This window comes from Rhinatrema bivittatum, chromosome 1 (assembly GCF_901001135.1).
Source record: "Rhinatrema bivittatum chromosome 1, aRhiBiv1.1, whole genome shotgun sequence".
Taxonomy (NCBI): Eukaryota; Metazoa; Chordata; class Amphibia; order Gymnophiona; family Rhinatrematidae; genus Rhinatrema; species Rhinatrema bivittatum.
The window spans coordinates 522,946,076-522,972,497 of record NC_042615.1 but is presented as its reverse complement, the minus strand read 5'-3'; the positions used below and the strand labels follow the sequence as shown (position 1 = coordinate 522,972,497).

Below are 26,422 nucleotides of genomic sequence, written 5' to 3'. Positions count from 1 at the left end.
GGGCTGCGTTTTGGGCAAAGACCTAGCGGGTGCCCACGACCCCCGTGCACTGGAACTCGACGAGGGGAAAAGGAAGAAAGGAAAGCAGCACGGGGCGGCGAGGATTGGGGGGGGGCATTCCAAGCCCGGGTCCCGCTCGCAGCCTGGGAGGAGCCCGCACCTCTCGGGGAGGGAGGGGGGCCGAGACCTTACCAGAGCTCCTCTCCCTTGCCTTGCTGCACGCACACACACGCGGCGGACGCACCGAGCGAGCGCGGGAGGAGGAGGAGGGCCGGGAGGGGGTGTGCGTGTGTGTGTGTGTGTGTGAAAGCAGCGAGCCGTCTCGCGCCATGGAGGTGACCCCCATCCCCGTGCTGACCGTGCCCACCGTGCCCTACGAGGACCAGAAGCCGGGCAGCAGCGGGCTGCGCCGGGCCACGGCCGTCTTCGAGAGCCGCCGCCACTACCTGCAGAACTTCGTGCAGAGCCTGCTCGCCTCCGTGGACCTGCGCGACCGCCAGGGCTGCACGCTGGTGGTGGGCAGCGACGGCCGCTACTTCAGCCGCACGGCCACCGAGGTCATCGTGCAGATGGCGGCCGCCAACGGGGTAAGCGTGGCGCTGCTTCCCTCGCCGCATGCACCGGCCCTCCCCCCCCCCCCCAACACCTCAGTCACCCCCGCGTTTTCTTCTCCAGACTTTATGTTTGAACAGATCATGGTTTCCTGCACCTTAATTTCCCATTATATTCGTGTTTTTTTTTAATCCTAGTAAATCATAAATCTTTTGTTATTTTGCCAGTTTGACATCTCGTCTTTTATTTCTACTGCCTTTTTTTTTTTTTTGCCCCATTTGTTGCAGAGAGTAGGAGAAGAGCTCTAGCTAACCCCAATTACTTATAAAATCAGCACTTTCCTTGGGTTTACCACAAAGCCCACCGTCATATCCATTTTTTGGACAGAAGTCAAACGCAGCCTCGCATGAACGTTTTTGTGGTTTTTCTGTAATGTTAAAGGCTTCGGCTTCCCAAACTAACTGAGAACAACTTTGTAAAAAAAAAAAAAAAAAGAGACTGACTGGGAAACATTAATGATTTGGTCTGTGAACCACCTCAGGGGGATAAGAGTGGCTGAAATATCTGTACCAAAGGATTTATTAGAGAGTGATGTGAAGGACATAGCTAAATATAAGTGAAAAATGAAATCAAGAACTGTGGATTAAATAGAAAAAGTGGAGGCAGGACGTTCTCTGAGCAAGGGAAACCGTTAATCTAAAAGTCATGAGCATGTCCAGTACTGAAGATGAAAACCATTTTAAAAATAATGCATGTGGAAAGTACTGTTTGAGTTGCATTTCAGATACTGTCTCCTTCTGGTATGGTTGTGTTTTTGGTGGGAGAGGAGAAAAGGAGAAGATTATTAATATCTCATGAACTGTCAGCTAGATAGCAGAATTCAGGGTATGTGTGGACAGCAGACACTAAGGATAAAATTCTTGCAGAGGCTGTTGGCCCTTCCTTTTAAAATGCTGATAGGCAGGGCTGTTACAGGTAGCCCTAGGAAAGAAATGCATGCTAGCTACTTAGGACCCTTGGGTTTAGAAACTTGACTCCTTCATTCTTCCCAGGAAGAATGCATCTCCTCTGTTAATCAGAGCAGGTCATCTGCTTGGCAGTGTAGAGTGGCATCCTTTGAGCTGCCAGGCTAACCTCTACAGCAGCTGTTTCCTTTTACAGATTTGATGTCAGAATAAAAACTCCATGCGTTCGGTCCTATGGCTCCGCTCTGTCGGAATAAACTCTTCCCCACTGGAGAGGTCAAAGGCGGCTACTTTTTTCTGACTCATCAAAAAGAGTGACTATGGTTACTGTAATATCTGTGGAAGCTCTCCGGTGGTCACTGAGGCTGCGACCATTCCCTGTCTTCCTGTGTGTGTATGTAGAGATCAGTCACTTCATTCTTGTTACAGGAAACAATGTCTGAGGCTTGTGAATCCTCTGGAGTCAGTTTGTCTGTGTGGTGAGAGGAGGAAAGATGAGGACGGACCTCTGTTCTTTACAAGCTACTTTTACCTCTGCATGGCAAGAAAAAAAAAAAAGTGTGGAATAACCCCGTATCAACACAAGCTGAAGGGGGAATTCATTCATGCCATCCCTTAGTTGCTAGTAGAAACAGGCAGTGGTCACTAACCTGGGAGGATATTAGTAAAGCTCTTCACTTGATGCACAGTATAAAATTGTTGTATATATCAGGTTTACTTTATGCCAGGCAAAAATCTCAAAATATGGACCAGGGTGCTGGATATGTGCTGGTGAAGGGGGAAGTTTAAATGATATGTGGTAAGAGTGCCCAGTACTTAAAAGGGCTATGCATTCACTTTTAAAAAAAAACATAGAAACATAGAAGTGACGGCAGAAGAAGACCATACGGGCCCATCCAGTCTGCCCAGCAAGCTTTCACAGTTATTTTTCTCATACTTATCTGTTACTCCGACCGCCGAGGTCAGGACCCTCACTGGTAACCCCCTGGCTCCAACTCTCCTTCAACCCCTGCCACCTCTACAGATAGAGAATTCGACCCTTTGGTCATGCTTTCCCCTCATTTCTTCACAACTAGGGGTCCTCTTTGTTTCTCACAGGCTGTCTTGAGTTTTTGGCTGCACTGCCTACCCTGGGGGGGGGGGGGCTGTTCCTTGCATCCACCACCCTCCCCATGAAGAAATATTTTCTAACCTTCTTCCTGTTGTTAGCGGCCAGATTAGGGGCATAGGGGGCTCCTGGCCTCTATGGTTGATACTCAAAGATCTGGCAGCTATTAGCCACAGAGGATCTCACTACAGAAACCAAAAACAAATCCTTCCAGTTTGGCGCGTTATGGGCCTTGTTCTTTGCCTACGCTAATGGACATGTTATAATTTCATAGCCTGCTTTCGCTTGCCTCCTTTTGATCCAGTTTAGCTTCCAGAAGATAATGCAGTGTCCTGCTGATGCCTGGACTCTTTCCATTGTGAGGAGAATTTTTTCAGAGTCTTTTACCTGGGTAACATAATCATAACATACTAATGTCAGAAGATAAAGACCAAATGTTTCATCCAGTCTGCCCAGCAAGTTGCTCATGGTAGTAACTGCTGCTCCTGCAGGTTATCCCCATGCATGCATTTCTTCATTTCCAACATCTAGCCTCTGAAGATCCACGGTGTTTATCCCATGCTTGGCTTGGCTGAAAATTGCCTTCCTCCACCCAGCTAAAAGTGTGCGAGGGCTTCCATAGCATGTGGACTTCTAGTCAGATTGAGGCAAGATGTTCCCAGAGGTGGTGAGAGAGAGGGCGGATTAGGGAAACAAAGTGCACAGATATGATTTTGCTTATCTGGTTATTTTTATTCACCTCCTGCTGAACAAACCAATTAACTGAATTTAACGTGGCCCACTGGAACAGTGTGCTTCTCATTCCCTGTAGCTGCAAACATAAATAACTGAAGCTCTGTGGTACTGAGTTATTGTAGCTGATGCTATGGTCACTAATGCCTACCTGCGAAACTGGTTTTAATGTCTGCCTGTGAAACTGTAATGCATTGATGCTCCGCTTCACCTTACTCTACCAAACTATCAGAACTGTTACCACTTGTTGCAGAAGTGGACCCTTGGACCGAGGTGGAGTCGGCGCATCCTAGAGGGAAAAGCTCTGCAGGTCCCAACCGTTGGCAGGTGGAGCTGGCTGAAGCAGAGGCCCAACTGGAGCTTCACCAGTATCAGCCCACGTTCCCCTTAGGCTGATCCCTTGGGTGCCTGGGCTGGCTGGACTTAGGCGCTGGCCTCTGTGGAAGTGAAGATCCGTGGCGTAGAAGACATTGCAGGCCAGCACAGAGAGGCAGCGTAGGCAGGACAAGTAGCGGTCAGAGCAGGTGGCAGACAAAGGGTCAGATTCAGGCTGTGGTCAGAGGTGGGCAGAGTTCTCTCAGAGTTGTGGTTCAGGCAGTGGTTGGGGCAGGAAGAGTTCAGTCAATAACGATACACAGGCAGGCGGAGGTCAAGCAGTTTTCAAGGTCAATCCATGGTCAAGCCAGAAGTCTAATCCAAGATCAAAGCTAGAAGTCCGAACTGAAGTCAAGACCAGAAGATCAATCCGAAGACAAGGAATGAGAGGAGGATGAGGGACCACAGGAGCAGGATGAGGCATTGAAGACAGACAAGGAGGACAGAACAAGAAGACAAGAACTCAAGACAAACTAGACTGCCAACGGAATCAGGAACAAGACACGGGAACTCAGGAGCACACAGCTGAAATCAGGAACAGGAGTCAGAAACCAGGAACTTAGAGGCAATGCACTTTTCCAAGGAGACAACCTATTGCCAAGGCGAGGAAAGCCTGCCGACGTGGTCTATTCTAGGCTTCAGTGTGTGACATCATCTTCAGGCGCCTCCATGGTTTTCCCGCTGCGGGCCCTTTAAGAAGGACGCCGTTGGCGTGCATGTGCCCCTAGAAGGAGCCTGAGACAGGAGCAGCAGGCCATGCTCAGGGGCCTGTTGCGAGTCAGCGGAAAGCCCAGCAGAGAAGGTAAACAGAGCTCGGCGGTCTGCCGTGCACGCACCAGGTGGTTTCCTTCGATGTCAGTGGATGGCATCCGGGATCCGAGGCTGGAGGTAAGAGCAGTGGATGGTGGGACAGGCCCGAGGACCGCCGAACGCAACACCGCTGTCCTGCTGTAGTTCTCAGTCCGATGCAATAAGGTGTGTTCAGCCTAGTGCCCGGGTTTTCTCGCAGTTGGGCGCATGGTTTGGGTGTGCAAGAAAAGCATCCGATGCAGTAAGGAGATTAGCGTGCCCAAAACTCATGCCCTAACAGACACAAACCCGATATGGCCTAGCGCATGTGAATTCCATGAAGATGAAGACATTAGCTATTACCGCTCGATACAGGGAAGCATGGCCAAAGGCTGGACGCTCATTGCACATTTTCTTTAATGCGGGGAATCTAACGCCTGCTCCAGAGGTGGAGTAAAGTTAACTTGCAGTCAAGGGCTCATGAGAAACATTACGAAATATGGTCCTCTGTGTTGCAATAAACGTGTCCTCTTCCTTAGTATCATCCTGACTCTTGAATTTACTGCTTGTGGAAGAGAAAAATATATGTATGTTGATTTGATCAAAAAGAAGCGCCACCTTTCTTATGGCTGCACAATTTAGATGCCCGTAGCAACGAATGCCTGATATAATAAACTTCAGCACTGAAATCAGCCCCTCAGCAAAATAACCAAAAGGAAGCGCGATCAAAACGGATGCTCGTATTGAGTGCCCATTGCAGTTGTGGGCACCCGATGCAATAAACTCCTTTGAGCTCCAGAAGTGCGTGATTTTCCCTCAGCGTGCCCTATTTTACGCTGTCCCAATTTCCTTCTCATTTAAATACGTCATCAGGCGCACGGGGGATGTGGCTGCATGCGCGTTAGGAAAACGCTTTTTGAGCACACCTGTGTAATGCTATAGACGTGATGGTGCGTCTCTGCTTCCACATGTAAGACTGTGAATGTAAACCATAGACCACTGTAACAGGCTTTGAACTCTCTGCCTGCAAAAGCGTGAAGCAAATAAAATGACGAGGTTGATTTTGCTGCAATATTTTGCCCACCTACATATTCGAGGTTCTGGTAACTTTTAGTCCACAGATGTTGCCACAATCTTCAAAGGAAATCCCATTGTGTAGTTTCCCTTTGAAAATTAGCCACATACCCGTGGTGTTTGAAGCTAAGTGGCCAGGTTGAAAATGGACCTATGTCTATTAAAACTGCTGATTTTCTGAATCTGTCTTGTGCTGGTATATTCTCGAGTCACAGTACTCTATCTGTTTATCAGCTTGCACTCTGTGTTTTTTTTTCTTTATCTTAACTCATACGATATATTGAAGTGACTGAAAGTTGGAATATAAATCAAATAAATAGCAGAAATATTTTCTTTAACAGAATGAGAATAAGTTGCTCTGCATTGGATTGTGTAAAATCAGTAACATATGAAAAAATAATAATAAAAAGGAAAAAATGGACAAACTCTTGCTCTGGAAATAGCTTAGCGGAAGGAGTGACCTCTGTTTCTAAAAGCAAGGAAAACTTTTCTGTTGAAGGCAGCTGCTGGTTTTGTTGATTTTTTTTTTTTACATTTCCAGATTTCAGCCACTAGAGGGCGAGCACTGCGGTGCCGTGGAGTTCCCGCACGCTCTCCTCTGCCGGTCAGATGCATGTTGGTGCGCTGATTCTGAAGACTGGGGTAGAGACTTTCACAAGCATTTTTTAAAGGGTTTTGGTTTCTCCTCTCCTGGCTGGTTTCTGGACTAGTCAACTTCAGGTCAAAGAGAAAATTCCAGTCAGAGAAATATCTAGAGTACCTGAATACTTTGAACTGCCTGAAGAAATGGAATATAAATCAAAAGAAATAAATAGTTCTTCAGTCTTGTACTGCATGCAGAATGGCTTTTTGGACTTTCCATTTCAGTTTTGTCTCCATATTTGTAGCTTGTGGTCTTTCTATATTTGGTGAAGGTCGGTTCTGGGTGTGTGACCAAGGTGAGATATTTTACTAGCATGTAGGCATTTGTATTAGTCTTATTTGTTGTGTTTTCTCAATAGGTGGTGCACTGTTGTCTTTTCATTAGTAGGACTAATGCTGTTTGAATTCTTGGAATATGATATGGCAGGTTTGCTACACTTAGGCTGAGTGTTTTTTCCCCTCAGGTTTTGTATTTTACAATGTGCCTGATAGTAGAGGGAGTTTGTGTTGCTGTTACTGAAACGACACCAGAATCAGAATATCTTTTTTTGAACGTTGAGTTGTATAGAGAATGTCCTAATTCTGCTCTGTATCTATTGTTGGGGATCAGGGGGTTCCTGTGGATGCAGAATGCATATTTACATTTAGCCCCATGTTTTCATTTAGGTCATGTGTTTAGTGTGTCACATGTGAGAATCAGGTGTGTCCTGATAGAAAAAAAAAGGATTGAGAACCAGAGCAATAGGGGCCAGTTCTAATTCTGAAGGTCACGTTGAGAGGAAGCTCTGTCAGGCGCCTGATCCGCTCTGCCCTGCAGCGCACACTGAAATGAAGAGGTGAGTTCTGTAATGGTGATGGCACCCCGGGCTCCTACCATGGTGGCAGATCTTAAAGTCCTGCACTGCTGGGATGTGCTACAGAATTACGGTACTTCTGCAGTTTAGGGTGCCTACAGGCCACACCATTATTTTATATGGAGCCAGCCAGAGACTGGCAGATGTGACTTTACATAAGAACGTAAGAACACAAGAAAATGACATACTGGGTCAGACCAAGGGTCCATCAAGCCCAGCATCCTGTTTCCAACAGTGGCCAATCCAGGCCATAAGAACCTGGCAAGTTCCCAAAAACTAAGTCTATTCCATGTTACCGTTACTAATGGCAGTAGCTATTCTCTAAGTGAATTTAATAGCAGGTAATGGACTTCTCCTCCAAGAACTTATCCAATCCTTTTTTAAACAGAGCTATACTAACTGCACTAACCACATCCTCTGGCAACAAATTCCATCTGGAATTTGTACTATCTATCTGTACTATCTGTACTATCATGGATTCCCACAGAGTTTTGTAGCCTTTTAGTCACCTGTTCTGAATACAAGATTTTAGTGCTTCATTTGTTTACTTAAGATGGCATTTTAGTATATTGATGGAATGCTTTTTCTTTTCATAAAACCTTGGAAGAGGCTGGGCAATGTGATCAGATAGGTTACTATATGCAAACACACAAGAGAGGATTTACCTCTTCTGCACCTCTAGGCATGGGGGCGGGGAGGGGGGTGTCCCCTGTAAGGATGTCATGGCTGGGATGCACCTGGATGAAATGTGTACTTCCTCCTCCACAGGGAGACCCCCTTCTCTCTCAAGCACCACTCAGCCAGAGCAACAGTGTCCTGCTAGACCCAGCCTCTTTAGAAGATACTTTTGTAACACCGCACGTGGTGTTATTTATGCTTATTTTTGCAGGCTAACCTAATTTTCAAAGAGGACTTATGTGCATATGTCCCCTTTCAAAATTATCCTGGAAAAACTGTGCGTGCACAATTACACCTGTCGTTTGGTGCTAGTAGTTTTGCCAAATATGTGTATAAGTCGCAACCCCGCCCAAATTCAACTCCCTCGAACGCTTTTCACTATGAACAGAAAAATCTGCACAGTTTTCAAACAGATCATTTCTGCGAGTAAAGCATTACTTATCCACAGAAGTTCCTTTGAAAATTACCCTCCCTGAGGTGTCGGAGTAATTCAGCAGTCACTCTACAGTGCTTCGAATGCCGCTGGCCTGTTCTTGCACCTTTAAGGGGAATGGGTATGACAGGATGCTCAGGCTCTAGTGGTGCTCATGACAAAATGCTGCCAGGACAGAGGAGGAGTGCCCCTTTAGCCACGGCACTTCTAGGCAGCTCTCTGGGACCTGCAAGCACATGATGATTTCTGTGTGATGGCACTCGTAACTAGTGTGCCTGTCTCTTTAAGCGTTGCCCAGTACTAGAGCAGCCTGCACTGTGCTTACTGAGGCTGCAAGTGGCTGAGCTGCCTGCAGAATCTGCAGCTGTAGCAGTGAAACATACTCTTAAAAGAAAGTTTTCTCTTTAAATGAAAAACATACACGATCCCTATTTGTTAAATCTAATCTGTGACTCAGGAGCAATGACAAATAGAACCCATTATTTCTTTTTTACCGTGAGACCTTTCTCAAGTCCATTTGAACAGCCTGGAGTGTGGCTTAAGCTTAAATTGCTGCACTTCCTGTGAATGGAAAGCACCCACCTGTTCAAAATTCTTCACATTTTACCAGGGCATGCAGTGACCAAGCTTCACATGTGGCTCATTCCAAGTGGAGGGCTGCGCTGCTCCCATTTGCCTATAGCCTATTCTCTCTGTTAGCGGTAATGATAGGATATGGATGACTCGTGTAATTTGCAACAAATAAAATTGGTGCAATAACCATCTAGTGGATGTCCTGTTAGGTAGGAGGCTAGGCTGGGTGCTTGCAAATCCCGGAATAAACACGTTTCTGCGGAGAATACCCAGGCTTCTGTGGTCTTGCCTTTTCGCTCTTGCGGGCAGATTTTAAAAGCCCTGCTCGTGTAAATCCGCCCGGATTTACGCGAGCAGGGCCTTGCGCGCCTATTTTCCATAGGCCTGCCGGCGCGCGCAGAGCCCCGGGACTCGCATAAGTCCCGGGGTTTTTTGTCAGGGGCGTGTCGGGGGCGGGGCCGATCGACGTGGCATTTTCGGGGCGGGGCGCGGCGTTTCGGGGGCGGGCCCGGGGGCGTGGTTTCGGCCCGGGGCGATCCAGGGGCGTGGCCACGCCCTCCGGAACCGCCCCTGGGTTGCGTCTCGGCGCGCCAGCAGCCCGCTGGCGCGCGTGGATTTACTTCTCCCTCCGGGAGGCGTAAATCCATGGACAAAGGTGGGGGGGGGGTTTAGATAGGGCCGGGGGGGTGGGTTAGGTAGAGGAAGGGAGGGGAAGGTGAGGGGATGGCGAAAGAGAGTTCCCTCCGAGGCCGCTCCGATTTCGGAGCGGCCTCGGAGGGAATGGAGGCAGGCTGCGCAGCTCGGCGCGCGCCGGCTGCCCAAAATCGGCAGCCTTGTGCGCGCCGATCCTGGATTTTAGAAGATACGCGCAGCTACGCGCGTATCTACTACAATCCAGCGTACTTTTGTTTGCGACTGGTGCGCCAACAAAAGTACGCGAACGCGCATTTTTTAAAAATCTACCCCTTGGTGTTCTAAGATTTCAGAATGTGCGCCATTGTGTGGTGACTGAGCTTCAGTTACATTTACATTTTTGTAAGTAAAAAAATTCTTGCACTGAAATCCGAGTTCCCAGCCTTTGGATATTGTGAATCCCAGCCTTTCCCCTCTCATCTCAGTGATTCCCAACCTTTTCAAACTCAAGGCACACCTACGTTAACAAAAACTGTTGTGTGGCACACCAACCTCCCCAGGGATGGCAGTGTGTGCATGAAGAGGACTCGTGGCCCAGAAGAAGAGTGAGAGAAGCACCAAAAGCCTCTCCGATCTCTCTTTCAAATTTTTCAAAGGGGCCATTGAAATATCGTGCGTGCAAAAAAAAAAAAAAACGTGCATCCCACTTGGACGCACGTTTTTGAACGCGTGTACATCCCCTTTCTTGGGCGCTCAATCTAATATTCTAATGAGCTGGCGCGCTAGAAGGGACGCGCGATGGATAATTTGCACAACACTAGCGCGTCCATGCCGTCGAGCGCCCAGGAGAAGTTGCTGTGCGCTGGTAAAGAAAACAGACGCTCGGTTTTTTGAGCATCCCTTTTCCTAACCTGTGAACAGCCATGGGTTAGGAAAATGGACGCTCGTAAATTGAGCTTCCCTTTACCTAACCTGATTGCTGTGAAGTTTCTTTTTTTAGCTTTCTGTGGTTCCTCCTGCTTAGTATCACAACAATATTAAGTAGGAGGAACCACAGAAAACTGTATTTTTTGCTCTTCTTAGCATGGCTTGGGGTTGCCTCAAAACTTAACACCCGCTCTGGCCTGGCGTTAACTTTTAAGCGTGAAAATGTGCATGTTGGCCGCACTTTTTTTTTTTTTTTAATCGGGGGTACTAGTTATTAGCCTCGTCAACATGACATTTGCATGTGATGAGCGCTATTAGCTGTGTGCTGGTATGGACGCGAGCTTTGGATGCCCTAATCCCAATATCGCATTGGGCGTATGTCTAGCGCGTCCAAAATGCGCATCCAACCGCGCGTTTAGCGGCGCGCTGAGCTCAGTGCCTGATATTGCATCGGCCCCCAAAGAGAGGGAGGGGACAGAGACGTGATGGACCAGCTCCCTCTATATACAAATTTATTTATTTTATTTATTTCTATTTATAAAATTTATAAATGGCTTTCCAGGTCTTACTGTAAAATCTTCCAAAGTGATGTACAACAGAGTGCAGGAGAAGGGAGAAGCTGGTGCGATGTGGGCAGCCAGCTCAGTTAGTCACATCGGCTGCCGCATTTTTCTCGCAGAGCTGCTTCATTGCCGCTGCTCCCAGCTCTCAGAGTGAGGCACATGCAGTGCTTGTGCAGCCTGGGAAGAAGACAGAGGCTGGAAGGGAAAGGAGAAGGCTCAGGAAGGGGGAAGATACAGAGGTGCTGTTTGCAGTGTATGTGCTGCAGAAAGCAGGGCCCAGCTATCCATGCCCTGCACGTTGCCTATTAATTACCATGATGTGGGGCTCATGCTGGAAGAAGAGGCATGTGTGATTGCACATGCTTTCAGAAAGAAGCTCCTTCATGTTTAAGATCCACCGCTGATGTTTCCGGTTGCTATAGGGTGCTTATTGCTCAGCAGGAGGGATAACAATGAGCGTTAGTTTAATGGCTTTCCCTGCTGGAGGGGAGACTGACTGTGGAAACTACAGAGCCCTATTGCAGGAAACCCTGTAGCTTATTTGTTAGTGTAGAATGGGCATAAGTGTGCACTTTCAGAGTCATAGGCTATGGTTTGGGAGGTGGCCCATTTGAGTATTTACACACATACCTCAGCTTTATAGAAGGATCTGATTCAGAAGGGTATTTAAATTGTTTGATTTACTCCGGGTCGTTGCCACGGTAGACTATTTCATCCCCCTTCTCCCCTAGTCTTCACAACGGACATTATCTCAATATTATATGCAAGGGAAAAAAATATGGAAGACTTAGAGGCATTGGCAAAACAAGAAGGTAGATATTAGAGTTGAGAGAGAGAACTCACCTCATCCATTAACTTTTAGGGGTCTTTAATTCTAAAGCTCGTTTTTAAGAACGTGTAGAATAGCCTGCTCTGCAATGTAATTGTAAGCACTTTCCTTTTTTGTTTTACAAGTCTTAAAGTCATTTCTTACACAACTAGGACAAAATGAAATTAAAGTGCCCCTGGTTTATGTGCAGTACTTAGTTTAATGAAGATTGCTTGAGGGCACCTAGGCAGGTAGGTGATCTATAAATATTTAAGTGCGCATGATTGAATATTCTTTCTTTCTGTCTTAGATTAGGCAGTGTGGAAGAGAACGCTAGCATGCATTTATGAAGTCCGAGAACACACTGAAAAGAAATATGAGGGACCTAATCAGTTGTCTTGATGGTACTGTTGAATGTGTACGAGGAGAGGTCCTGTACTCAGCATTTATGCACATAAAACATGATGTATGTTTTGTGCACACAACATTCAGAAACCAAGTTATTCACCTAACTCGTTTTGTATGTGTGTACAACTTTTACAAGCATAACTTCTGTGCTCCTAACTCATGTTTTGTGCACAGAGCACAACTTTTATGTGTAAAAACAAAAGCTTTCTGCAACAAAAATGCACACATCTCATGTTAAGCATGTGCTAAGCATATTTTTTTGTGTGTACATTTTCAGCTTAGTATCTTTTTTTTTTTTAATTCCCAGTGCATTAGCATTCTATTAGCATACTGCATCCGGAGTTAAGCCGAGTTGTGTCTGTAACAGAAGTTGGCTTAGCACCTTCTCTCCTGCAGACCGGTGAGGACTGCCACCATGGAGGAGACTCCTGGCCAGCCAATCTGTCCCTGGGAGGAGAAGTACTGCAACTGTAAAACAAGCCGAGTCCTGTTTTGGTAAAAGGAGCTATTCAACACAGAGTAATAAAAAAAAAAAAGAAGAAATACATTAACTTTATTGTTAATAGACCATGATTGTTTACGGTGTGCCAGGGGACTAAGAAGGAAATAATTGCCTGTGATGAATGGAAATGCATGAGGAAAGGAATCCTGTATTGTAGCCAGCTGCTGTTTCTTGCTGTGTGAGCCGAACATGGAAAACGCCCTGCGTCCTAACTGATCGTTCATTCTCCGCATTGACATAAAGCATTGTTAGCTGTACCGTGCATTCAGTTTTATCATCCTTGAATCACTACTACTGTACGATTTTCAAGAAAACCTTAACATGAAACAAACAGAGGAAAGTAAGTTGTTTTTTTTTTTTACTAATAAGCATTTTGTATGGAGTTTTTTTTTTTTTCTCTATTTTTTTTTCCTCTGTTATCCCAAGTAGTTCACTTCTAGTGTTGAGTTTTTGTTGGCGCGTTGCCGCTTCCAGGCCCATAGCTCTTCTCCCCAGGGTTGTGAGGCTTAGACAGAGGCAGGCAGGACTAGGATGCAGTTAAGTTTTATGCAGGGCGTGCTTGCATGACAAATAACCTTGTACGGAGTGGCCTGCCTTTCTTTGGATTTGAACAGTTACAAATCAGAAAAATGTGGAAGACGCCGCAAAAAAAAAAAAGAAAAGAAAAAAACATGCAAATTCCGGTCACTGATCTCTTAAGTTGTTTTTTTTTTTTACTTGTGTGTCTCTAAAATGAATTGGCTCCGATGTCTGAGAGATTGACATAGAATTCTAAAAGCCCCACGAATGACGCCATTAGCTTGGCAGATTGCTGATAATAAGCAGCTGCGCAGGGTGGCAGCACTTGCAAGCCTTTTGGTGTCGTATCCGAAAGGTCAGCTGACCTTTCCACTATTTCATGTTTTGTGGAGTGTTGACCCTGTTCTGCTTTCCTTGGTAAAATGCAGGGTCCAGAAAATTGATGGGGGGATTGACTGCTTGTATAGAAGTGTGTGCCAGCTGAAATGATGGATTTAAAAGTGTTTCGGTCAGGCTTCAGCTTTTTCGTAGCTGAGACAAATGGAGTAAGCCCTTTATCTGTGTAATCACAGCATGCTCAAAGAAGTGTCGCCCACCTAGATATGTGGCTTTTATTCAGCTCCTGGAGGCCTCTTCCCTGAATAAGATTTCGCCAGCTCAAAGCAGTAGTAAGTCCAGGGGTCTCCTTTTTACCCCCATAACTTCCATTATTTCTGATGGGAGGAAAATGCCATTTTTTATTTTCTTTACCCACCATAGAGAATCATCGGAGCTGGCCTGTGCTCTCTTTCCTTTCATTCTTATCCAGTTTCACTGGACGGGGAAAAGTCCTGCTTCGGAGCTGTTTTTCGCTGCTTATAAATAGAGAGTACTTGATCATCCTATCACATCGCAGCACCTGATGAAAAATCAGACAGCCCCTACCTACTTATCAAGCATTAACTACGGCTGCCCTCCACCCACCTTTTAGCACTCAAAACCGTCCTCACATTCACTCAACCCAACTGCACTAGCAGGACCTACAATATATGCAATTTAGGGATGTGCACTGATTTTTTTTCATGTTGTTATCTGTCAAATTTCATTTTTATAATGTTTCGGGAGGTGTTTATATCAGGTTTCCCTAATTTCGGAGTTAGTGTGCAGTAATGGGGCTTAGTTTGCTCCAAGTCCTGTTAGTGTTCATTAACCAGTTTTCCCAATTTCGGGCTTAGTGCGAACTAATGGGACTTTGGTGCGCACTAACTAGATGTTAGTGCGAATTAAGTCCCGTTAGTGCTCACTACCTAGTTTTCTAAATTCGGAGTTAGTGCGCCCAAATAGGACTTAGGGCGCACTAACTGGATGTTAGAGACAGCCAATGGGAATGCAGAACCATACCTCAAACTAACAAACTGCTCTCCAGTTGACACTTTTTAACTTATTGGTAACATTTTTTGTAAGTGCACACCAACTTTAGTTAGTATGTGCTAACATCCAGTTAGTGCTCCCTAACAGGCCGATACAGTAAAGCGCGGCCGCGGTTACCCTGTTTCTAACCCGCTTTGTACCCACAATTTGGCCGCGTAAGTCTAACCCGCGATTCATTATCCCTTTTTCCCAATCCTTACCGCTTCTTTAAATCGATGCGTATCCCTTTCCGCCCGCGGCATTTATTTATTTTATTTATTTATTTAACATCTCTTTTATACCGATATCCGTTCGCACATCGCATCGGTTCACAATAAACAAAAACTTTTGGGCGGGGCCCTTACATGTAACAGATAACTTAGTGAACTAGGAAAAATACAATTAACTTTTGGGAGGAGCCCTTACATATAACAAACATCAATGGGTAGATGCAATGCAATAGAACTGTAACTATAACTATATACATGAGAGTGCACAGTACAAAATCAGCGGACATAAGGCGTTCATAACAAAATAACATTGTAAAATTCACAGGGGGGTTTTATGTAATGGGGGTGACATGGGGTAGGCTTGTTGAAAGAGCATGTATATGATATGTAAACGATCGGATTAGCTATTCCCTCCCATGCAGTAACGTGCAGCCCGATTATCGCCTTTTAACCAACTGTTTTGCCGCGTCTTTAACCCGCTAATTTACCGCCTACCCTGACCCTGGCGTTAGAGGGATGTGACAGCAATAGGCAAAGTGGGTGGGTTGGAGCAAGCGAGTAACATGGTGTGGCCTGGTTCTCCTACGCTCGGGCATCGGGGATTGCCAGTCCTCTCTCCCCCCCCTCCCGAAGCAAGGCGCAGGGCGAACATCGACTCGACACGTTATTAAAGCAAATAGAAATTGTAACAAAAGTAAACTTACTGCATGCTTCCAGCAGCCCCAGTCCTCTCTCCCCTCCTCCTGAGGTGCGCACCGCGGCTCCCCTGCCTCCCGGGGGCAGCCGGCGGCGAAAGCGGCTTACAGCAGCCCCGCCGGCGAAGGTGCATGAACGCACGTCCAATTTGGGCGCTCAAGGCAGCGAAGGCGCATGAGCTCACGCCATGACCTGAGCGCCCGGATGGACGTCCGAGGTCATGGCGTGCGCTCATGCGCCTTTGCTGCTTGAGCGCCCAAATTGGACGTGCGTTCATGCACCTTCGCCGGCGGGGCTGCTGGAAGCCGCTTTCGGAGCGGCCTCGGAGGGAACGGAGGCAGGCTGCGCGGCTCGGCGCGCGCAGCCTGCCCAAAATCGGCAGCCTTGCGCGCGCCGATCCAGAATTTTATAAGATACGCGCGGCTATGCGCGTATCTTATAAAATCCAGCGTACTTTTGTTGGCGCCTGCTGCGCCAACAAAAGTACGCGATCGCGCTTTTTTTAAAAATCTACCCCTTTGCTTTTCCACTTCTTGGGAAAGGGTGGAGTGCAGGGTGGTGATATCTTGGCACCTCTTTGAGTGAGGAGATTGTGAATCCTCTTTTTACTTCCAGGAAACCTCCTCTCTGCTGCTCCTAGAAGCAAAGCAGCAGTTTGTCAAGATGAGTCTAAGAATTAAAAGGATAGTCAGGATGCCTCACACAGCAGCAGATGCAGGGAAGGCAGCACATAGCAGTCAGGGGGGGGGCATCTCTTCCTTTCTAGAGCAAACCTCAGGGAGCACTTTTATCTGCTGGCCCTTTGGATAGACTTTTGCTTGTTTAGGGTAAAAGAAGTGGGAAGAAACTCATCTACAAGGCAATAACAATAACCCTAATAAACATGAATAAACAATGGAAAGACAGGATGCAGAAGAGACATACAATGTAACCAAGAAAGGCAAAGACAAGCAACAAGGCAGACACTATAGAGGGAACATAGCGAAAGCATGTGCCATTCTATTGCATTCAACAGGAGATATAAAGAACATAAGAATTTGCCATGCTGTGTCAGACCGAGGGGTCCATCAATCCCGGCATCCTGTTTCCAGTAGTGGCCAATCCAGATCACAAGTACCTGGCAAGATCCCAAAGAGTAACTAGATTCCATTTTACTATCGCATAGTGATAAGCACAGCAGTGGATATTTCTTAAGTCTACTTGGTTAACAGTTTATTGACTTCTCTTCCAGGAACTTAACTGCCTTAACCACATTCTCTAGCAATGAATTCCAGAGTTTAATTTTTCATTGAGTGAAAAATAACTTTCTCCAATTTGTTTTGAATGTGCTACTTGCTAACTTCATGGAGTGTTCCCTACTCCATGTATTTTTTGAAAGAGTAAATAACCAATTTACATTTACCTTTTCTAGTCCTCTCATGATCTTATAGAGCTCTATCATTTCCTCCCCTCAGCCATCTCTTCTCCAAGCTGAACAGCCCTAACCTCTTTAACCTTTCCTCGTAGGGGACCCTTTGCATCCCCTTTATCAGTTTGGTCGCCCTTCTCTGTACCTTTTCCACTGCATAGAAAGAAAATCATGCAACAATACATACACATAACAGAGAGGGACAGAAGGAAGGAGCATGCAGTGTGGAAATGCTGAACCAAATACACAAGCAAGATAGGAGAATGCAGCATTGACCACATCAGCATGCCATACAGACAGACTTCACATGAAAAGACATTTGCAGATGCATGCCGACAGGGTGCAATAATGGACAACGGTAGACTTGTATAGGGACAATAATTACAGGCTGGATCTCTTCTACCATGCAGAGCTTTTCCTCTGGACCCTCATTCCTCTGAGCATCCTCCAGCAACTACCCAACACACTTGCCCCCTTGCCTTCTGATATCCAGAAGGCAGGGTATCTTATTTTGACCCTGCAACAGGAACAGACATGTGAAAGAGTCCAGATTAGTCTGAAAACACCAAGGAAAGAAGATGCTCATTAATAGAATGAGTGCAAAGTGTTATCTGAGAGAAAAAAGCTCAGATTTTACAGTGGAAAAAGGTAAACAGTGGAGTGCCTCAGGGATATGTAATTGGACTGGTGCTTTTTAATATATTTATAAATGATCTGGAATGGGGTACAACGAGTGAGGTGATCAAATTTGTGGATGATACAAAATTATGTAGATTAGTTGAAAAACTAGTTGCGAAACTAGAAGATTGGACTTCCAAATGGCAGATTAAATTAAACGTGGACAATCGCAAAGTGATGAATATAGGGAAAAATAACCCTTGCTGTAGTTACACAATGTTAGGTTCTATCTTAGGAGTTATCACCCAAGAAAGAGATCTAGATGTCTTAGTGGATAATACATTAAAATCGTTGGCTCAGTGTGCTGTAGTGATCAAAAAAGCAGACAGAATGCTAGGAATTATTAGGAAGGGAATGGCAAATGGCTGTCATAATGCCTCTGTATTGCTCCATGGTGAGACCATACCTTGAATACTGTGTGCAGTTCTGGTCACTGCATCTCAAAAAGGATATAACTGCACTGGAGAAAGTGCAGAGAAGGGAGACCAAAATGATAAGGTGCATGGAACGGCTGCCCTATGAGGAAAGGCCAAGGAAGTTAGGGCTGTTCAGTTTGGAGAAGAGGCAGCTGAGGGGGATATGATAGAGGTCTACAAAATCATGAAAGGACATGAAAAAGTTAATGTAAATCGATTATTTACTCTCTCATATAATAGAAGGACCAGGGGGCACGCCATGAAGTTAGCAAGTAGCTAATGTAAAACAAATCGAAGAAAATTCTTTTTCACTCAGGGGCCGATTTTAAATTTTAAGCGCACGGGGTACATTTGTGCGCGCTACCCGGCGCGCACAAATGTGCACCCGATTTTATAACATACGTGCGCTGCCGATGGCTTTCCCAATGGCTTTCCCTGTTCCCTCCAAGGCCGCTCCAAAATCGGAGCGGCCTTGGAGGGAACTTTTTTTTTTGCTCCCCCCCACCCCCCACCTTATCTCGCTGAGTTACGCCTGCCTCTGGCACGTTACACCTCTGGCAGGTGTAACTTGCGCGCGCTGGCTCGCCATCTCCCAGCACAGGCCGCTGTGCCAGAGGATTCAGCCCTGCCCCCGGCCCGCCCATTTTTGAAAGCCTGGGACATACGCGCGTCCCAGGGCTTGCGCGCGCCGCCGAGCCTATGCAAAATAGGCTTGGCGCGCAGGGGTAGGTTTTCGTGGGTTATGCGCGTATCTTATGCGTGTAACCCTTTGAAAATCTACCCCTCAGTGCATAGTTAAGCTCTGGAATTCGTTGCCAGAGGTTGTGGTTACAGCAGTTAGTGTAATTTTTTATTTTTATTTATTTAGCATTTTTTATATACCGAGGTATAGCAGAGTTGCCTTCACTCCGGTTTACATTATAACAACCTGTTACATTGAAATTTGATAAATTACATTAAACCGACTGAGAAACTGACATATAAAATTAGTCTAAACAAAAACAAGATATACTAAAAGTTAGGTATACTGAAAAACAGGGATCATAGATAATAGGAGATATCTGTAGTTAGAAGCAGGATAAATTGTCCAATCAGTAAACTGATAGATTATGAGATCAAAAGTCCGAGTTGTATGTAAGAGATTGGCTTAGTAGCCAAGATTTTAATTCTTTTTTAAAAGATTTAGGGTTTTCTTGACCAGCGAGGTGCTGAGGTAGTGAGTTCCATAATTTTGGGCCGATGATGGAAATGGCTCTATTTCTGGTGGAAGAGAGTTTGGCGAGAGGGATAGATGGAATCACAAGTTGTATTTTACTAGTTGTTCTTGTATTGCGTAGTTAATATTAATATATAATATATATATATATATAATAATATTGTATTATTAATTGGGCTTAATAAGTGTTTGGATAAGTTCCTAGAGGTAAAATCCATAAACTGTATTATGGTAATTAATAAGAAATAGTAGCTTGAGATTTATCTAATGTCTGAGTACTTGCCAGGTACTTGTGACTTGGATTAGCAATTGTTGGAAACAGGATATTGGGCTTGATGGACCCTTGGCCTGACCCAGTCTTATGTTCTTATGAGTTATCCAGATACTTTGATTTCTTTGATTTATTTGGGTACATTCAGCAGCAGTGCAGCTGCACAGTTGAATATACGATTCAAATTATCCAGATACTTTACCTGGACTGCTCAGGGCTGAATATGAGCCTGTAAGTGTTCTGGAAGATATGCTAATAAAGCGGTTTGGAGATTGACATATGGGCAGGCACTTTTGGCTTCTTGTTCTTACTCCGCATCACAAAGCCTCTATCACATCATCCCACTGCAATGTGTAAATTTGGGCTGGGCTGACAGCCCAGTGCAAGCACTAAGCACCGCCATGTGGGCAATCTGGGTTTCATTCCTGAATTTGACTTCTGCCAGCTGGGGTTGGAGGTAATGCAGAGGTGACATTCACGGCCCCTGGGGAAAGGGAGTCTCTGCCATCACTCAGTACTGAAACCCACTGGCTAAGCTTGGAGTCCATGGGCACCAGGATGAGGAATGAATTCCTCCACATGTGCCCTGGCTGAGGATTGTAGCTAAGTTTTATTTTTTAATTTCATTGAATTTTGTATTTATATTTCACTTTTTGTGACTAGTCAGCCACTTCAAAGTGGATTACATTCAGGCAGAGAGGTTTCCTAGCGTGTACACAGATGGACTCAGGACCGGCAGATGGAGACAGAGCAAGCTGATGTCACAGTATACCCCTCCACTCCTGTTTGCCAACATACGACCCCCCTCCACTGTACATATTCCCCATTTGAGTTAATTCTATGTTTTGTTAAACCAGTTACCTGTTCCTATAGCCTCACCCTCTTTGCCTCTCCGCTCTCCTCTGTCCTTATTCACTTCTCTTAGCCTTATTAATTTAAACAGTTATTTTGTTATAATGTAACGTTTTCTTCCCTGTTTTCCTCCTCTTCCTCCTTTCTTTCCATTTTATGTAAATCGATGTGATGTCCATATGAACTTCGGTATATAAAAGTATTAAATAAATATACCGTATTTTGCGGTCCATAAGACGCCCCTGACCATAAGACGCACCTAGGATTTAGAGGAGGAAAATAAGAAAAAAAAAATTCTGTCCCCATGAAAGGCTCTGTACGGAGCTCCCCCTGGAGCGAATGTAGCGTCTCTCCCTCTTGTGCGCTGCCCCCCTCCTCCTCCTCCCAACTCAGCCCAATCAGTATGGTGGCGCAGTCAAAGGCATGAAACATCTAATATTATCTAAGGAAATGGCCTGTACTAACTTTGATGCCATGTATCTTCTTCTGCCGGCAGAGCTTCAGCTCCTTGCCAGTCTGCTGTTCCCGGCTGTGAAGCTCAGCGTGGTGCAGGTCCCCCTCCTACTCCTCCCAACTCAGCCCAATCAGTATGGCACCCCACTCCAGTTCAAACAGGGAGCTGTTTGAACTGGAGGGGCCTCCATAGCGCACGCGGTTCAAACAGTTGATGTTTGACCTGCGCCATACTGATTGGGCTGAGTTGGGAGGAGGAGGAGTGGGTCGGCGCGCAAGAGGGAGAGACGCTACATTCACGCTATAAGACGCACAGACATTTTTCCCCCACTTTTGGGGGAAAAAAAGTGCGTCTTATGGAGCGAAAAATATAGTATACTCCTGCAGTGACCCTAACCTGCTAGTATTCTCTGTCTCTAGCAGATGGTGGACGTGCATCTCCCTATGGGGATTGCTTCAGATGTAGAAGGAGAATATTAAATTAAGGAGGAAAAGCCCTGCTCTCCTGCGGTGATACCAGATGGTCCCTCCCCTAGTTGTGAATTCCTGAGGTGATTTCCGTGGTCCCTCAGAGATGTGCCTTGGACCATTAGCTGGTTTTCAAAGCGTGGACTTAGCTGATTGTACAGCTTAAAGGCAGTGGGTGCAGGAGTCCGAGCCTGGTGGGTGCACCAGTGGGTGCAGAGGGCCGATGCCCTCTCCCCTTACAGCTGGAGACCTTCTCTGTACCCAGCTAGTAAGGGCTGAGCTCAGATAAGGTTTTTAAAAAAAAAATTAAAAAGGATTTTTTTACCTTAAGAAACAGAGATAGTTTGGAGGAAGTCCTACAAACTCCTCTGTCTCCGTGTTCGGCACACCGTTCCGTCATTCGTTCCCACTCCTGTGGGGGTTAGAGGAACTGGGCAGCCTGGCAGGTTGAGCAGCCCTGGTGGGCTAGGCTCCGCAGTTAGGCCTTTTGCCTGCGTGACATGTGGTAGGCCACTGCGGCCTGTTCGCACGATTTTGTACATGCTCTACTACCTTCTGCAGGGCATCAGTGTGCGCAATGCATCTGCTCTGCGCACGTGTTGTATGCTCAGTTTTGAGTGCGCCTTTTGCGTGCACAAATTTTGAGCGTAGTGGTGCGTTCAAGCTTTGGCGCACAAATTGTGTGTGTGTTTTGTGGCGCTTACTTTTGAGGCGCCTAATTTTTGTGTGCATAAAATTTTTTAAGCGAGAGTCGTTTGGACGTATAGTCACTATGACCTTGCACTGATGGTGCCAGTGAACAAAAAACGTACGCACCTTTCTCTCTGTGTTGCATGTCATATTAGGGCTTTCCAGCCTGACCTGTCCTCTAACGTGTCAGCGCTGTTTGGATGCTCACTGAGGGTTGTCTTTCTTGGACTTTGCTAAGCTTGGATCCTCTAATCGTAATGATGGTTGGGATTCAGTGCTGCCTGGAGGTACGCCAGACCTTGGTACTCTCTTGACTGGCTCCTCTGCTGGCGATGGCAGTTCAGTGGGCCCTGCTCCAGTTCCTTCTGGGTTTGGACTGGATCCGGCTGCTTTTTCTTGGGTGGGTTTTTTTTTCAGGTTTACAAGCCTTTTCTTAGGCGCAGTCCTTAGCTTTGACCAATCCTGTCAGGTTGGACACTCAGCTGGTGGCCCCTCCCTCTTCCAGTCTTACAGTCAAACGCCGGGGCACACCTCGGTTTACTGCGGGTATTCCCGACAGGAACCCGAATGGCACTGATGATGAGGCAGATCCTGATTCCATTGAAGATGGGGAAATTCCTCCGGGGCTGGAACTGTATCGGACCATGTTACAGTTCTTTCATAGAGAAGAACTGCCGGGCCTAATTTCCCAGACCTTGAAGAAGCTGGGTGTCTCTGATACGGATTCCTTGTCGGAGCCGAAGAAGAATCCCATTTTGGTTTCCTTGCATAAAGCCTCTTGGTTTTTTTCCCTGTTATGGATGTCATTCAGGAGTTGATTGTTCTTGAATGGGACGCCCAAGAGGCAAATTTCAAAGGGAGTCAGACATTGGAAGGCCTGTACCTCCTGGATCCAGCTGTCAGAGAGCATTTGCATTTTCCCAAAGTGGATGCGCTATTATGTGCTGTCTCTAAGCGGATGACTATCCGCATGGAGGGAGGAGTGGACTTGAAGGATGTGCGTGATAGGAGGATTGAGGCTATCCTTAAGCGAGCCTTTGAGGCAGTGGCGATGACCTTGCAGATAGCTTCCTGTGGTGCCCTTGTGGCACGATCTTGTCTGCTTCTTTCTCAGGAAGCCGATGATGCTGGAGTGAATTCCAGAGCGGTTATGGAACCCGCTGCCGCCTTTTTAGCGGATTCGAGCTGCGATTTGGTCCATACCTTGGCCAGAGAAGTGACTTCAGTGGTGGTGGCCAGGCGTCAACTATGGTTGCAAAATTGGTCAGCTGACACAGCCTCCAAAGATAATCTTACGAAAATAACTTTTAAAGGCTTGCTCTTGTTTGGGAGCAAGTTGGAGAAACTGGCCTGTAAGTGGGGCAAATCGCCTGTTCCTCTGTTGGAGGGTAAGAAGCAAGTGCAGCACCCCTTTGATATAAGGGGTCGTCTCCAGGGCTCCAAGTGGTTTCGTCCCTATAGAAGGTTAACTTTTCAGAGGACTTGGCCTTTTGGTAGGTCTCAGTTCTTTCGTCCCGAACAGCTCAAGAGAGGAGTGGGCTTGGGTGGTGGATCTTCCTGAGCTTCCCAATGAAAGTTTGCCAACCCACCTTCGGGAACAAGAGATAGGGGGACTTCTCTCTCTCTTTTATCAGAGGTGGGTCGAGATCACGTTGGATCAGTGGGTCCTGGAGGTGATATGAGAACGATATGTGCTTGAATTTCGCAGTATTCTTTGGGACATGTTCATGGTGTTTCCTTGCTACTCCCCGCAGAAGAATCATGCAGTGGAGTCTTTACTTCTAAGGCTCCTCAGGCTAAGGGCTGTGGTTCCTGTGCCCACTTCTCAAGAAAGTATGGGGTGATATTCCATTTATTTTGTTGTGCCCAAGAAGGAGGGTTTCTTTCATCCCATCCTGGATCTCAAAAATGTCAACCGTCATTTGAGAGTGACTCAGTTTTGCATGGAACCCTTGCATTCTGTGGTAATGGCCGTGCAGTCAAGGGAATTTCTCTCCTCCCTAGAACTGTCCGAGGCCTACCTTCATGTTCCCATTCATTTGGAATACCAATGTTTTCTGCATTTTGCGTTGTTGGGGCTCCGTTATGGGCACTGCCTTTTGGGCTAGCCACCGCCCCCAGAATGTTTTCCAAGGTTATGGTGGTAGTAGAGATGAGCTTCGTTTTTTCGTATTGGGTCGGATTTCGGTTCGGGCGCTTCGTTGAAATTTTCGTTTTTCCGCGGATCATTTTTTCTCGGCATAGATCGGAAAAACGAGTCGGAAAACGAATCGAAAAAAAAAACGAATCGGAAAAAAACCACCCCAACCCTTCAATTTTACTTTCTTACAACCCCCCATCATCCCAATCCCACCCCAAGGTTTACTAAAAACCCTGGTGGTCCAGCGGGGTCCTGCGAGCGATGTCTGCCTCTCGGGCCGTCTGGCCTACCACAAATCAAAATGGCGCTGGTGCCCTTTGCCCTTATGATGTCACAGGGGCTACCGGTGCCATTGGTCGGCCCCTGTCACATGGTAGGAGCAATGGACAACCAGCGCCATCTTGTGCTCCTACCATGTGACAGGGGCTGACCAATGGCACCGGTAGCCCCTGTGACATCATAAGGGCAAAGGGCACCGGCGCCATTTTGAATATTGGCAGCCGACGGCCCAAGTGCAAGAGATTACTCCAGGACCCCCGCTGGACCACCAGGGACTTTTGGCAAGTCTTGGGGGTGACTTGGGAGTCTTAATTTGGTGCTGGATTTCTTGGCAGACCCTATAATTCCTTGCAGTTATTGACCTTGAAGACAGTGTTCTGGTGGCTGTATGTTCTGTGAGTTGAATTTCTGAGCTGCAGGCATGTCTTGCCAAGAGCCGTTTCTTAGGGTGACTCCAGGGGTATACTGTTTTATCTTTCTTGCCTAAGGTAGTCTCGGAATTTCATTTGAATCAGTCCATTTCCTTGCCATCCCTGGATAAGGTCAGGGATGCAGAGGAATATTACCTCCTGCATCCCTTGGATGTCTAGATACATGTGAGGTATCTGGGGGTTTCTGAACCTTTCCAAAAGATGGATCGCCTGTTTGTCCTCCAATGTGGAAGGAAGCAGGGTAAACCAGCTTCATGGGCAACAATAGCTTGCTGGATTAAGGAGTGGTCAAGGCTGTGTATGTGAATGCAGAAAAGCTGTTGCTTACTCAGGTTAGGGCTCATTCCACTAGGGCTCAGGCAGTGTCATGGGCGAAGGTTATATTGTTGTCTCCCGTTGATATCTGCTGAGCTGCGACGTGGTCATCCTTATATACTTTTCCAAGTTTTATCATCTGGATGTGCAGGCCCGGTATTAGAAGGCAAGCCGGGACCTGTGCTGTTCCAGCGGATCCCCGGCATGGCGGTGGTTGTCTTTGGTGGCATCTCCCGGTGGCAGCACGGTGGGAAGTGCATGCCGTCATGGCTCTTCTCCCTCAGCGTGCCAAGCGTCAGCACTGGAAGTTCCTGCGCTGAGAGTGGGAACTTAAAGAATAAAAGCACAGCACTACAGCACTCACCTGTCTCGGCTACAGGCTTGCTTGTGCTGGTGCTACTTCATTGTGTTTTGCCTCTCTGCCCTTTGACTTTTGTTGGATCCTGGATTTTGCCTTGCCTGCTGCCTGCCTCGACCCTTGCCTGCACTTGGATTCTGGTTTGTCTGCTTCCTGCCTTGACCCCTGCCTGGACTTGGATTATGATTTGTCTGCTGCCTGCCTCGACCCCTGAAGTTTTCAGAAAACAACAAGCTGAAACCTTACCTCCACATTGAGATTATGATTGCGCCATTGATTTACTTCCTGGGAAGATTCCTCCTCGGGGAAGAGTTTATTCGCTATTGGAGCAAGAAACTGAGCCCATGAATCAATACATTCAGGAAAACATGGCCCGTGGATTCATCAGGCCGTTCTCCTATCTGGCTGGAGCGGGGTTCTTTTTTTTTTTTGGGAAAAAGAATGGTTCCTTATGACCGTGCATTAATTATCGAGGCCTGAATGCCACTACCAGGAAAAATCGATAGCCTTTACCTCATATTACTGAACTTTTTGACCGACTTAGAGGAGCACAAATATTTACTAAACTGGATCTTTGAGGAGCTTACAGTCTGGTTCGAATTCAGGAGAGGGACGAATGGAAAATGGCTTTTAACATTCGTGATGGCCATTATGAGTATTTAGTTATTTCCTTCGGCCTGTGTAATGCTCCAGCAGTATTTCAAGCCATAGTAAATAATATATTCCAAGATCTCTTATATTCACATGTTCTTGTTTACCTAGACGATATTCTGATTTTTTCTAATTTGGTGAGTCAACATCAAGTCCATGTATGTCAAGTTCTTCAGCGTCTGGGAGAAAATAAGCTGTATACAAAATTAGAAAAATGCATCTTTCACCAAGAAGAATTACCCTTCTTAGGGTACATAATTTCCCAGACAGGTCTCAGAATGGACCCAGAGAAGCTTTAAGGCGATCCTGGATTGGCCTCAACCAGTGGGTCTTGAGGCTCTTCAGT

The 26,422-nt window shown here is 46.4% G+C and overlaps 1 protein-coding gene across 1 annotated transcript in view; it reads left to right on the top strand.

Moving 5' to 3' along the window:
• Positions 1-213: 213 nt before the first annotated feature.
• Positions 214-26,422, top strand: part of PGM5 (phosphoglucomutase 5) — a 284,610-nt gene continuing 258,401 nt past the window's right edge. The window contains exon 1 of the mRNA XM_029613010.1: positions 214-587. Coding sequence (XP_029468870.1) covers positions 330-587 — 258 coding nt within the window. The 5' untranslated portion in view covers positions 214-329. The remainder of the gene's footprint in view (positions 588-26,422) is intronic.